The 15,267-nt window shown below is 40.4% G+C and overlaps 1 protein-coding gene across 1 annotated transcript; it reads right to left on the reverse strand.

Annotated features, from left to right (window-relative positions):
- Positions 1 to 101: 101 nt before the first annotated feature.
- Positions 102 to 11,877, reverse strand: fblim1 (filamin binding LIM protein 1). Its single transcript, XM_057846832.1, has 8 exons — positions 11,798 to 11,877; positions 8,091 to 8,345; positions 6,015 to 6,148; positions 4,146 to 4,230; positions 3,886 to 4,055; positions 1,113 to 1,285; positions 857 to 974; positions 102 to 724 (listed from the first exon to the last, which is right to left on the reverse strand). The coding sequence occupies exons 2-8, from the start codon at positions 8,341 to 8,343 to the stop codon at positions 614 to 616; spliced, it is 1,044 nt and encodes a 347-aa protein (XP_057702815.1). The 5' UTR covers positions 8,344 to 8,345; positions 11,798 to 11,877; the 3' UTR covers positions 102 to 613.
- Between the last annotated feature and the right edge of the window lie 3,390 nt (positions 11,878 to 15,267).

Consider the following 15,267-nt stretch of genomic DNA (forward strand, 5'->3'; position numbering starts at 1 on the left):
AACATTTGGACGTACATAGCCGTCAATGGCATGCACGTGCATGGCCTGTAAAAATGCCACATACAAAAAAAAAAAAAAAAAAAAAAAAAAAAAACATGCCACATACCAAAATCCATTTGGCCACATACCAAAAAAATGCTACATGGCAAAATCCATTTAGCCACATGCCAAAAAATTTCACATGCCAAATTTCATTTTGCCACATGCCAAAAAATGCCACATGGCAAAATCCATTTTGCCACATACCAAAAAAATGCCACATGGCAAAATCCATTTTGCCATATACCAAATACAGTGGGGAGAACAAGTATTGTATACACTGCCAATGGGAAAACCCATTCTACGCCCTGCTGAAAAAATCCTTAGTTGGGTCACATGTTCAAGGTACCTTAGTAGCATGTAGTAAAAATGTTTAAAATATGCTGTTTCACAGATATTGCATTGATGGTTTTCATCCAACATTTAAATTATCACCCAATTGATGTACATATTGCACTGTTATTTGTTCAACTGGCAAAATATTGAATCACTAGTTATTCCTACATCGACCTGATACCTGCTAAGTAAATGTTCTTTGGTTTTGGTTTGTTGGTAGACACCAAGGCCAGTGCTATTATCTTGTCGTCGCCTGATGTTTTTTGATGCAAGAGAGGCACAGCCTTTTCCCGTGCAAAGAATAGCAGTCAGGCTCCTTTTTCTCCATAGAGAACTTGACGTGACAAACCTAAAGAAAAGAATAAAAAATAAGTAATTTTTGCTTGGTAGCGCACCTGTCTTTTTACAACTTTGTAGTCTGATTAGCTCCTTTAATTAACTGATTAATTCATCCAATGCATTTTGACTGGGACAGCTGTACCTCACATCTGTAGCACTCTTGGTGGAAGATGCGTCCATCACTCTCAATGTGTCCTGGAATACTCCCATCACTTGCCATGATTATCTTGTGACAGGCACTGCAGGTCTTAGCAAACTTCCTTAATACATAAAAATCGAAAGGCAAAGTTGGGCAACGAATGTGAAATTCCCAGAAAGTGGTGAATGCTTTGGGGAAAATGTGAGAATTCAGCAAATTCATCCCAAATGGACTATTTCTCTTTGTCTTATGATCATACCTGCCATAGTCCAGAGGGCAATAGAGTTCTCCAGTTTCTGTCTGGATGAAATTTTGAAGCGGCTGTTTACATGTTACACATGAAAAACAAGTGGGATGATAAGCCCGCTGGAGTGCCCGAAGTAATTTTTCTTTTATCTTTTGGCCACATGACCAGCAACGTTCAAGACCATTCTGCAAAAAAGAGGGGAAAGTTTGTTTAACTGTGCAGTGATCCCTCGTTTTTTCGTGGTTAATGGAGACCAGAATCCGCCGTGAAAAGTAAAACAACGCAAAGAATCGTCAGACACTTTTATGCACTTGTTTGAGGTCGATAGCAGCATAAAGACACCTGTCCACCGCATACAATCAGTAAGACTCAAACTTGTAACATGGTCAAGACCAAAAAGCTGTCCAAAGACACCAGAGACAAAATTGTTCTCCGCCTCAAGGCTGGAAAGGGCTACTGAGCAATTGCCAAGCAGCTTGGTGAAAAAGGTCCACTGTTGTATGAATCATTAGAAAATGGAAGAAGCTAAACATGACAGTCAATCTCAATCGGAAAAGAGCCCTATGTAAGCTATCACCCCGTGGTGTCTCAATGATCCTAAGAAAGGTGAGGAATCAGGCCAAAACTACATGACAGGAGGTGGTCAATGACCTGAAAGGAGCTGGGACCACCGTTTCCAAGGTTACTGTTGGTAATACACTAAGATGTCATGGTTTGAAATCATGCATGGCACGGAAGGGTCCCTTGTTTAAAACAGCACATGTCAAGACCCGTCTTATGTTTGCCTATGACCATTTGGATGATGAAGATGAGTCATGACAGGAAGTTTTGTGGTCAGGTAAGTGTAAAATAGAACTTTTTGGTCATAATTCCACTAACTATGTTTGGAGGGAAAAGAATGATGAGTACTGTCAGAATACCATCCCTACTGTGAAGCATGGGGCTGGTAGCATCATGCTTTGGGGGTGTTTTTCTGTGTATGGGACAGGAAGAGTGCACTGTCTTAAAGAGAGGATGACTGGGACCCTGTATTGTGAGACTTTGGGGAACAACCTCCTTACTTCAGTCAGAGCATTGAAGATGGGTCGTGCCTGGGTCTTCCAAGATGAGAATGATCCGAACCACACAGCCAGGAAAACCAAGGAGTGGCTCCGGAAGAAGCGTAACAAGGTTCTAGCAAGGCCTAGCCCGTCCCCAGACCTAAACCCAATAGAAAACCTTTTGAGGGAGCTCAAACTCGGTGTTTCTCAGCGACAGCCGATAAACCTGACTCATGGATGGGCCAAGATCCCTCCTGCAGTGTATGCAAACCTTGTAAAAAACTCCAGGAAACGTTTGTCCTCTCTGTAAGTACTGTTAGGCTTCCGCCCCTCCCTCCTGAGGCCTGACCTACCTGGGGCAGGTGTGCCTGTTTTTAGCTTATTACAGGTCAGACGGGTAGAGCGGCAACAGCTGAGAGCAGTTAACATCAGTACGCTTTAAAAGCCCAGCAGACGCTCTACCTCATCGCCCGATCAACTTGTCTGCTTCACACACCATTGTATCTCGCCTTGTATATGATATCTTTGATCTCTGGCTTACGACTACATTGTTTTCGTCCCAGGTCCTGCTTTCTGCACGCCCCTAATCGGATTCCACGCCTGCCTCCCTTCCGAGCCTCCTTGTCCTATGCTAGCTCCCCAACTCCATGGCAAGCGATCTCCACCCGTGATCGTGTTGTGATCATCAATAAAAGATTGCTCATCTCACCACTCTGTGTCCACTCTGGGATCCCCTCTTGCTATCACACCCTTAACAAGTACAAACAAAGGCTACTGTACCAAATACAGTATTGATCTGAATATGAGACGCTGTTTTTTCCATTGAAATAACACTGAAAAAGAGGGGGTCGTCTTATATTCGCAGTCTAAACATTATACCCATTCAGGACGCTAGATGGCGCCAGATATCATTTAAGCGATTTTCTGTTATGACAGATCTCAGCTACTCTTTTTAGTTTAACCAGTTTGCATTATTTTATTGGAATGTTTTTCCTTATTCAGATTTGTTTCAAGACTACAGTTACAGTTAGACTTTACTTGATGGTTAATGCAGTTATCGTAATTTTGTTGTTTTATCACAATAGATTGGTTTATTTACATTTCAAAAACCAGAAGCCATTCATTACCAAATGTGATTGCACTTTAGTTTACATATTTAAATGTTCAGATATTAAGATTTGAATGAGGCAAAATAACATGCTTTTTCTCTCAAATATATTGTTATAATCATTTGTTTCGGATGTACTGTAATAATTTTCTGTTTAAAATTTAATTTGGTGTTCAAAAAGACTTTTTTTCAAATTTGAGTCTTGAAAAAGGGGGTTGTCTTATAATCAGTGCCATCTTATATTCGTGCCAATACGGTATTAACATTCGTTTTCTTAGGTGTTCAAATACATATTTACAGCTGTATCACGCAAATAAATTGTTTTAAAAAATCATACATAGTGATTTCTGGATTTTTCTTTTTAGATTATCTCTTTCACAGTGGACATGCACCTACGATGAAAATTTCAAACCTCTCCATGATTTCTTAGTGGGCGAACTTGCAAAATAGCAGGGTGTTGAAATACTTCTTTTCTTCAATGTATGCAACATCAAAATGTTCAGTTTGAATTTTTTTCTGATACTGTTTGGGAAAAATAAATCAGTTGAAAATCCAAACTAATCCACAGCAGTAATATTCTGTAAATAATTGTGTTCGACCTCAGTTTCCACTGTATGTATTGGAGATATTTCCTTACCTCATAGCATGCTTCACATTCAGGGACTTCTGCTTTCTGGTAGAACATTTGTCCAGCCAGAGGGCTATTGCATGCCGTGCACCTGAAGCAGCCTTTATGGTAAATCTTTTCCATAGCAGTTAATGCTGCTTCGGTAAAAGGTATGGGTCTCTGACAGAAACCGCACAAGCCTGCATTATACACAAATGAATAAGAATTAGAATATATGCATAAAAAACACAGTACCTGTGAGGTTTTAATCGAGGCAAGGAATAAATTACCTCTGCTCTCTCCGGGATTATTTTCTTTGGTCCCATTTGGCTGTTCATTGATTTTCATCCCACTAGATGGTGCTCGTTTTACCACCTTAAGTGTAGAGCACAGTTAATGGAAAGTGAAAAACCTCACACACTTTGTAATGTTATTTCTTCTGTTTGTACGTATGCTGGATGCACAATTGTTTTATATCGTTATTAACTGTTTCTAATACGGTATTTTATCGGGTATTATTAGACAATTTTATTGCTTCCACGTCTACCCTGTATTTATGGAACAAACAATTCCTAATCCGATCCAGATGTGCACGCCATGGAATGTTCTCAGTTTACAAAACAGTGCTCTGTTGTGGTTACTAGAAGTTTAACGATATATAGATCTGGATCGATATATTGGTTGGTTAAGCGCAACTAAATCAAAACTGATCAAAACGTAAAATATCCAGCAATATCTTCATATTTTAGATATGCTGTTCTGTTTCAAAGAAGGGTTTTCATTTGTTTTCATCGGTTGTCCGAAATGTAAAAAAACATGAAATAGACAAGTTTCCTGAGCGAAACATGGGCGGCGCCATCTGGGAAAATTTCTGCTCCAAACTTCCGGTTTAGAAAGAGCAACATGAATTGCGGTTGTAAGCAATTAAGCAGTGTGACAAAGTTAAAACTGCAAAATCAAACCAGAGAAAAACCCACGGAATCTCCAAAAATTGATTCAGCACGACGTAGATGACACTCCGAGACTTTATGTGCTGTGCTTCAACTCCTGGACGCGCCTATATATATATGGTTTGAAGAGGAATGTTTTGAACACTCTCCAGCTTCACAGCGCCAGTGTTGATCTACCTCGCCATACGCCTTAAATCCAAATCAGCTGCAGACAAGAAATTAAGGATGTGATTTAAACCTAAGGATATACTGAAAAGATTGTATGATTGTTCTTATCACTTCGTTGATCATTCGTGGACAAAATTATAACAACTTGTCAGCCTGTGTTGACGTGAGGTGTAGATTGATATGCCGGCCACTTGAGTGACCAAAATGAGGTGAAATTACAAATAATGTTACATTTTCCGAATGCAGAAGAGCTGACAAAGATTTTGTTATTACAATTAAATACTGCGAGGTACGTACATATTAAAAATAAAATAGTATGTCAATCTTTTTAATTGCAGATATTAATCGCAATAAAACATTTGGACAACATGAGTCCATTTCTTTGAGCACCAGACACATGAAAATGCAGTATTTGGAAGAAAATACCTTCCATAACACAGTAGCAACATGGCTACAAAAACACCCGGTCTTTGTGGTGGCATGAGCTTGGTTCCACATCTGCCTTCATGAACATGTTGTCTTCCCCTGTCGTGATGATGGCAGATGGATGCGGTATTTCCAAATGGTCTTTTTTAAGGGATTTTGATGAGTAATGTTACTCCAGGTACACTGTTTTTTTTTGGATGGAGAAATTCTAAAACAGAAGTTGCGAGCAGAAATGCAGAAGTAAAGCGGAAGTACCTCGGAAACTTGTCCATGTGTGGTATGTTTTTTTTCTGCTATAGTTGAAATTATACTGATTGTATTGAATGTGTGAATAATATTGTATTCAATCGATCAAAGATCAATGAATCCGATCGAATTGTTGCAGACTTCGTACTATATCGGCAAATATCGTACCCAATCGCATGACATTGGTGATTTACATCCCCAGTGCTTTCATTATATTGTTTGAAATGCTTGATCACTCTGCATTTTGTTTTCTGTTTAGAATTACATTAAAATTTTGCAAATGTTGGAATAGAAACATCAGTTAACTGAATTATGACTAATTTAAACTAAAAGTGAAAAGTGGAACAACTGATTTTCAATTACGTTGACCTCTTTATTAGGAGGTGGTGGCTGTGGTGAGGTCAGAGGGCGTGGGTCAAGATTCTGGCCCAGAAGCGATTGTGTTGGCAGTGGATCTGGGGGATATGAATGCATTTCAGAATCAGGAGGAGGTGAGAAGACATCTGTTGAAAATATACAAAATCTCTATTAATTAAACCATCCACAGTTACTACTTGTAGACATCTTGATAAAAGATTTGAATTCTTTATCATATCAGACCTATTGCATGTGTCTGAATTTGTGGAAACAGTGACTGACTCAAAGCAAAGTAACTTCCTGATGTTTTTTCTGCTTTATTCGGGTTTTCATTTATACTCCCGGTAGGCGCAGAATATACAAATGGCACCTAAAATGTTTATAGGGCAAAAAGGTATACTAATAGGTGTCCTATACAGTGATATAAAAAGTATCTGATCCTTTTGGAATTTCTCACATTTCTGCATAAAATCACCATCAAATGTGATCTGATTTTTGTCAAGTTCAGCGCAGAATACTCAGGGTGTTAAAAAGAACCCCAGAGTGTCTGCTAAAGACATACAGAAATAACTGACACAGTCCAATACCTCTGTGCACACATCAACTATATGTAAAACTATGGCCAAATATGGTGTTCATGGGAGGCCTACACGAAGGAAGCCATTGCTGTCTAAAAAAACATTATCATTAACATCTCACCTAATCAACACCACATCACTACCGTGAAGCATGGGAGAGGGAGCATCATGATTTAGGGCTGCTTTGCTGCCTCAGGGTCTGGACGACTTGCAATCATTAATGGAAGAATGAATTCAAAGGTCTATTCGGACGTTTTGCAGAAAAACCTGAGGCCGTCTGTCAAACAGGCTAAAAAGAGGATGGATGCTGCAACAAGACAATGATCCGAAACACAGAAGTAAATTAACTTCAGAATGGTTTCAGAAGAACAAAATACATGTTTTGGAGTAGCCAAGTCAAAGTCCAGACTTGAACCTCATTGAGATACTGTGGCATGACCTAAAGACAGTGATTCATGCCATACATCCCAGGAATCTTGTAGAGAAGAATGGGCCAAGATTAGTCCTGATCGATGTGCCAGACTGATCTGCAGCTACAGGAAGCGCCTGGTTGAAGTTATTGCTGCCAAACGGGTGCCCACAAAATATTAAATGTGATGGTTCACTTAATTATTTTCCCCCATTGTTTGCATGCTATCCTCATTAGAAAACCTATAACTGGTGGTTTTAGTTAAAGCAGACACTGTTTTTATATCTGTGTGATTTTTACAAAGATCAGATCACATTTGATGGTAATTTTATGCAGAAATGTGAGAAATTCCAAAAGGTTCAGATACTTTTTCACCATATGGCAAATATGGCATATGGCAAACTAAACCTTAGGAAGGTTTTAATTCAATCATTTAATAATAGCAAGTTATTCACAGGATTTTTCAAGCACTGGATTAAATTCCCTGTGCATTAAATATGATGAAATCATTGAAATAATACCATAATGCAAAAAAGAGTCAAGACTAGAAAGCAAAGTGAATGTTCCAAAGAGCTCAAAGGTGCTATATGGAGATATGCTATATGTCACTTTTTTAGTCGCGACTGCCACCTCTAGCCTAAAGCGTAACTGCAGCTTGTGTTCAACTCAAGCATGGCGCGTGTGCTTGTCGCCCATCAAATCAGCACCACAAATGTAGAAAACATCAAACATGATTGTTTACTGTTAGCAGCAAGTCTTAAGTGGGTTAGACATGTGGGTTAGAAAAGTGTTTTTGCCAAGCGGAGACTAGGCGAAGGCTCAGTGAAACAGCGCTGCTCCCACGGGGGATGCACATGAAAGAGTATAGGCACTGCTCTTGCCGAGTGTTTAACCCAAAGTCTCTCTATTGAAAGGAAGAAAGGAAGGAAGACTGCTTTTTGGGGCAGTCTTAGTTAAAATGTCTGGGCTCTGTATAATCATCTTGGCATTGGTGGAGCATGCATGGAGTAGAAAAGTATTTTGAATTAATATTAAGCAGAGACTTGCATACAGCTGAAAAATACAGTGCCAAAATACAAATTTTGAATTTATCGTAAATACCTGAAACTTCCTCAGTATCATTTTTCCACAGGACTCCCATATTGTTTCCCGAGTGGATACTGTTCTTGGACCACGAAGATTTTTGGGAAGGCTCTTCAGGTGCAGAGCTACGAGATGCTGAGGTCCTTTGGGAAGGCCCTGCATGCACCCAGCCCTTTTGCCTCCCACTGCGTTGCTCAACTTTGGTTTGGTTAGGTTTTGCCAAGGTGATGAACACAGAGGACACTTTCCTGTTTGAATCTCCTGAAGCCATAGCTGTGGGAAAAAAAACATTTTCAGTGTTGCGTTCATACCACGCAGCTGTAAAAAAATTACAATGATGAGATGTATTTCCCAATAAAAAAATATTGAAACACTGAAATGTGTGATGAGCATATTAACCCTTTCATGCACAAACTATGATTTTTTTTTTCTTCATTTTTATTACATTCATATAGACCCCACTCACATGACGTCACAACCACGCCTCCACAACATAATGTCCGTCAGCTTGTGGTGTTTACGCATTACCGCTACGTAAATTCCTCCTATTATGGCGTGTTTTTTTGCTCGTTAACATTAATAATCAAAATGGTGAAGGCGTGTTTGGCGGTTGGTTGCAGTAACAGAGAAGATAGACGGAGAGACTTGAAGTTCTACCGTATTCCGAGAGACCCGGAGAGGAGAGCGAGATGGACTGCTACAATTCGACGAGAAAACTGGGCACCAAACGATCACCACAGATTATGTAGTTGTCATTTTATATCTGGTAAGATGCATTTAATATATATATTGAGGGTTTTGGGCTGACAACCACAATTAAGATCATTGCGAGGCTAATCGCCGACAACATACAGTTTCAAATTCAAGATGCTTATTTCTTCCACCATCATTATTTTTTGAATAATATTTAGCTGGTAACAAGTGAAAGAAGCTGGCTTCGTCTACAGATCATCAGTTAAACAGGGGTGTCCAAACTTTTGGCAAAGGGGACCAGATTTGGTGTGGTAAAAATGTGGGGGGCTACCTTGGTTGGTTTACGTAGAACAATATATTTAAACAAATTTTAGCAAGCCCTTCTGTGTGTCACATTTGCTTCATTATTATTTTTTTAAATTCATAATTTCAACAATCTTGCCTTTGTGGCGTTCTCTTTCGACACTCGGGTCTTGCGAAATACTGCTGCTGTGAAATTAAACTAGCTTCAAGTTGCTTTCATTTCTCGCTGCGTATCTTCCCTGTAATGTTGTCGTACATGTCAGCGTGTCTTGTTTGGTAATATCGCGTCACATCGAACTCTTTGAAAACAGCGACTGTCTCTTTGCAAATGAGGCAGACACAGTTGTTGCGTATTTTATTGAAGAAATAGTCCAATATCCACCTATCCTTGAAGCATCGGCCATCGCAGTCAACTTTTTTTTTTAATTGATTGTCGCCATTTTAGAAAATTGGAAGTAAAGGGTCACACGGGGTAATGTTGCTTAGAGTGCTGCTCTTAAAGTTTTTCAAAGTTTCGTGAGCATAGGCTGAGTTTCTGTGGACAAGATGGTTGTAGATATCAGGGTAGCAGATGTCAGGCAGAGACGGTGAAGACAGCGGGTCGAAAAATATCGATTTAGGCATCAAATATGGATCTGGCGAATGGATCAACCGAAGCTTTTCCACATAACGCCTTTTATGCAACACATCCAATGAGTTAACGGCGTCTAAAAGCACCGGGGCTTCCATGAATTGCACAATAAATTGAGACCATTGAGAATACGGACACACAATGACGGACAATATGGCGGCACAATACAGCGACACGTCATTGTGTGACGTTGGTGAGTGGGGTCTATAGGACATGGGTCTCAAAATTGTGGCCTAGGGGCCAATTGCGGCCCACGGGACAATATTTTGTGGCCCCCGTTTTACATCTAGTTGTAGTGTTAGTGTTGCCTGCACATATTTTGCAATTTAAAATAATTGAAATACAGTGAGCGAGTTAATTGAGAGCAAGGGCATAGGTTTAGTCTCAGCATTGGTAAGGACGATAAACGAGCATAACTTGCATGTACACTTTTTGCTCAGGATGGGACATTAATAAGACCAAACAGATTGGGTGAACGGGGGTCAGGGCTTCATTTCTCACAAATAAGAACCTAATTAATTTATATGCTATATCAGGGGTGCTCATTACGTTAATTGACCGGTCGATCGCAACGGTAATGCGATCCAATTTTTTTTTTTAAATGTACATAGTTAATTATGATTATGTTGTGTGTATGTTGTGCTGTGTGAACAACATGTAAGGTTATGCAGCAGCTGTCTCTCTCTAAGCATCTTCTTGCTCACATTTTTCTTGTTCTATAGTTTCCAGCAGGAGGACACTTCTCTTTAAGCAGCTTCCTACTCGAGAGCTGCAGGTTAGCAAGTTCACACAGTTTAATGTTATGCTAACTCTGATGCAGGTCGGACTTTCAGTAGCAAAATTACTGGTGTGTTTCCCACCTCCACAATATTGGCGTCTTTTAAATTTACTTACAGTGGCTGCTGCTGGCTGAAAAAAAAATTCCAATATCCCTTGTCTTCGAAGGGGGCGGAGGAGGTGGCATGTTGTCGACATGTATTTCTGTCGGGGCTGTGTGAGTGTGAGCGTGCATGTGTGTGTCGGTGGTGGGTCAAGTAAACAGCCAATCAAACGTGCGTTTGAGGGGTGAAATGGACCGGGGCATTCAGCAAGTGAAAAGTGGTAAATGTAAGTTTGAACATATTGAAAATAATTCACTTAAGAATGGTAGGGTCAATTCTATCCTTAGAACATATGGAAAGACAATCTTAAATTACCTGTGTAACTGAACTCATTATATAATGCATATAAGGGTGCAAATTCAAGTAATGTGTATTTCGCTCTGGGAATTTTATTACTTTTTTCTGTTATATAAATCTCTTTTAACCTGGCATATCTCAACTCTTTAGCTGCCATTGACAGTAATAGACATCTATCGCTTCCAGCCCCTCCAGTTAAAATTGATTGGACGTCTATTCTCATCAATAGGTGTTTTCAATATAAATTTCCCACTGTTACTAACTACCACAACACTTACTCTGTGACCTGGGCTGGCAGTGAATGAATTAAGTTAATATTAACTTTTAATAGATGTCCACTGTACCTTAAAAATAAAAAAAAATAAAAAAAATAAAAAAACATGTTATGTGTAAGGATAAAGAGTTTTATTAATGGCGGTGGGGAAGTAACCAATGTGTGGAAACTAAAGGATACACTCTTACTATCTACTGCAGTTTTGTTGTTGTTTTTTACATCAATTCCTCACACAGATTGGTTCAGATGTAACAAAAACACTCAGAGTGTAATCCATACGCAAGTAGACGTACAAATATTTGTGTGGAAAAGGCTTTGGTTCAAAATAGAAGTATTAAATCCAATACTGTGATTAAATAAAAGTATACATAATACAAAGGATGAAATATACTTAATTACAAAAAAACAAATTATTTTTTAATAAAAATTTTACTGATTATGACAATGTAACAATTAAAAAATGCACACACGTAGTGAGTACGGTTCCTCTTTTTTAACTTCTTAAAGACCCTATAAAGTAAACATTATTACAAAAATGATTATTTTTAGATATCAATGGCAAAAGATGAGTACTACTGTATGCAGTACATAAATGAAATATTATATAAGTAAATCTACAGTATATAAAACAAGCAATGTTCAGTACCTGAGATGTGAAGTAATTTAGTTCTCTCTGTTCCACTGGTCTACACCCATTAACTCAATCATACTGTGTTACACCGTCACTTCATGGACTTTATGCCCAAACAGGTGATAATACAGAGGACCACACCTCGTGGTTCCAACCCATACTCTTGTCCATTCGCCGCTCCTCCTTCTTTTCGTTCTTGACGGGCAACGTCACATTTGTTCTAACCGTAAAAGGTAAACTGGAAGTCTTAGGGAAGATATGACGTACTTGTATCCAGCGTTGCTACAGTTGAAAAATAATACTGTTAATTTGCTGATTATTTGATTTTAAAAGTAACTCAGTCATATTATGAGTCACTTTATTAGTTATGTTCAGCACCTGCCAACAACCCAGCTTGATCTTGCATTATTTTATTATTTTACTATATTTTTTAATAACCACTGATTTTATCAGGTTTGCAAGACAATTTGCATTGAAAATGACATGAATGTTCTTTTTCAAGCTAATTTAGTTGGTCATTTTTGCTTGCCTCTAAAAAACAATGCGGGTTGGTACAGGTTGTTAGGACTTTCTCTGTAAGCTTCAATGTATGATTAAATACATACACTGCGCTACCCTCCCCACACGATCCCATCACGGTGCGGGGTAGTGGCTGCAAGTCATGGATCTGGTAGCTACAGTATTAGGGCGGTTGGTGGGTCTCACACTTTTCTTTATGGCTCCCGAGGTTGGGCCTCCTCTTCGCCTAAGCCGCTGGTTGCGGCGACTTCTCAACGGCTACACACCTGTTTGACTTGGTAAGATGAAATTTGGTAGGCATGTCAATCGTGAGTAAACCAGCCAAAAAGTCTCATGGAACCATGCTGAAAAAGACAAAGGATTGCACCATGTGGCTTCAAAGCAACTATTCCAGATTCTCTTTTTCAGACCTTTTTTACTGATTAAGACTTACTTTGAAAATTCAGCTCTCAAAGCCAGTTTGGTTTAGTATCATGAAATTTGGTAAGCAGATCAATCGCGAGTAAAGCAACCAAAAAGTCTCAAGGAACCATGCTGAAAAAGCATGGTTAATAAAAAAATAATAAAAAAAACAAACAAACATAAAAAGTACATTCATAAGTAAATCCTTCTTGAGCCCCGGTGCAGGTCGCTGGCCCAGTCCCGATGGGTCGGCGGGGTGTCACCCACTGTGGGTGGGGATCCTGTCCTGCCCTGGGCTTAGTGGAGTGTAGTAATTGTCCTGCAGCGTGCTGTGTCGGTTGGGGGGTTGCGGCGGTGGTGGGGACGAACATGGGGGCCGGTAGGGCGTCCCCTCAGCCCTTCTCTGAACGCCGGTTAATGGGGGGCACGGATGGTCCGGGGGACCGCCCTGGGTCCCAGGGGGATAGTGGTGGCCCCCTTGTCGGAGCTGTGGGATTAGGGATGGGCCGCGCTGCATCACCCCCTCGATTGACTGGTGAGGGGCCATGGCCCTGAGGCGGACTAAGTGTGGCATTTCCACTTGTCTGCAGGACTTTCACACTTCTGATGGGATTCACGCATGACTGGGTGCAATTAGACACACTCAAATAGAGAAACTATCAGTGCCAGGATTAGTGATCCAGAAGCATAAAATAGGATGTCAACATATCCACACTTACAAATGATTCACACCTCCTGATTCGTGTGAACGCTCGACTCCGCCTAATCACATCTCTTTTTGACTCTCCCCTCTCCTCCTTCTCCTCGGTCATCAGGCCTCCCACATGGTGTCCACCAGAAATACAGTTAGCTAACGCTAGCACCACTATATTCATAGTCAGTGCAGGCGTTTAATGTATTTCTTGTTCTTGTTTGTTCTTCTCATCTGTCTCTCTATCCTCTTCTATTTTCCTTTCTGTGCCCCCATAACACCTTCCTGCTCGCAAAGATAAAAAAATGTGTGAATATATAAAATCTGTGACTCCAAATGTCATTAAATTTGATTCGTCAAATGGTGACGTTGACCTCAATATTTTACAGGGCACTCATTTAACTCATTGGCTGCCATTGGCGGTGGTGGACGTTCAATCCATTTTGACTGGGAGGGGCGAATGAACGTTCTTTTGACATTTGCCCCAGTCAAAATTACTGAATTTCTATCGCCATCAGTGGCTTTCCTGGTGCCCCCTGCTACCGTGCACTTCCCCCGATAAACATTATTACAAAATGAAAACATGGTATAACCACACAGTTTTGGATTTACAGTGGGGCAAATAAGTATTTAGCCAACCACCAATTTTGCAAGTTCTCCTACTTGAAAAGATTAGAGAGGTCTGTAATTGTCAACATGGGTAAACCTCAACCATGAGAGACAGAATGTGGAGAAAAAAAACAGAAAATCACATTGTTTGATTTTTAAAAAATTGATTTCCAAATTAGAGTGGAAAATAAGTACTTGGTCACCTACAAACAGGGAGGTTTTCGGCTGTCAAAGAGGTCTAACTGCTTCTAACGAGGTCTAACGAAGCTCAACTTGTTACCTGTATTAATGGCACCTGTTTTAACGCATTATCAATAGAAAACACACCTGTCCACAACCTAAGTCAGTCACACTCCCAACTCCACTATGGCCAAGACCAAAGAGCTGTCGAAGGACACCAGAGACAAAATTGTAGACCAGCACCAGGCTGGGAAGACTGAATCTGCAATAGGTAAAACGCTTGGTGTCAAGAAATCAACTGTGGGAACAATTATTAGATAATGGAAGACATAAAAGACCACTGATAATCTCCCTCGATCTGGGGCTCCATGCAAGATCTCAACCGGGGCATCAAAATGATAACAAGAACGGTGAGCAAAAATCCCAGAACCATACGGGGGGACCTAGTGAATGACCTACGGAGAGCTGGGACCAAAGTAACAAAGGCTACTATCAGTAACACATGGGGCCGCCAGGGACTCAAATCCTGCACTGCCAGACGTGTCCCCCCGCTGAAGAAAGTACACGTCCAGGCCCGTCTGCGGTTTGCTAGAGAGCATTTGGATGATCCAGAAGAGGACTGGGAATGTGTTATAGTGAGATGAAACCAAAATCGAACTTTTTGGTAGAAAAACAGGTTCTCGTGTTTGGAGGAGAAAGAATACTGAATTGCATCCGAAGAACACCATACTCACTGTGAAGCATGGGGGTAGAAACAACATGCTTTGAGGCTGTTTTTCTGCAAAGGGACCAGGACGACTAATCTGTGTAAAGGAAAGAATAATTGGGGCCCTCTATCGAGAGATTTTGAGTGAAAATCTCCTTCCATCAGCAAGGGCATTGAAGATGAGACGTGGCTGGTTCTTTCAGCATGACAATGATCCCAAACACACAGCCAGGGCAACAAAGGAGTGGCTTCGTAAGAAGCATTTCAAGGTCCTGGAGTGGCCTAGCCAGTCTCTGGATCTCAACCCCATAGAAAATCTGTGGAGGGAAAGTCCGTGTTGCCTAACAACAGCCCAACATCACTGCTCTAGAGGAGATC

This window comes from Corythoichthys intestinalis, chromosome 9 (assembly GCF_030265065.1).
Source record: "Corythoichthys intestinalis isolate RoL2023-P3 chromosome 9, ASM3026506v1, whole genome shotgun sequence".
Lineage (NCBI taxonomy): Eukaryota > Metazoa > Chordata > Actinopteri > Syngnathiformes > Syngnathidae > Corythoichthys > Corythoichthys intestinalis.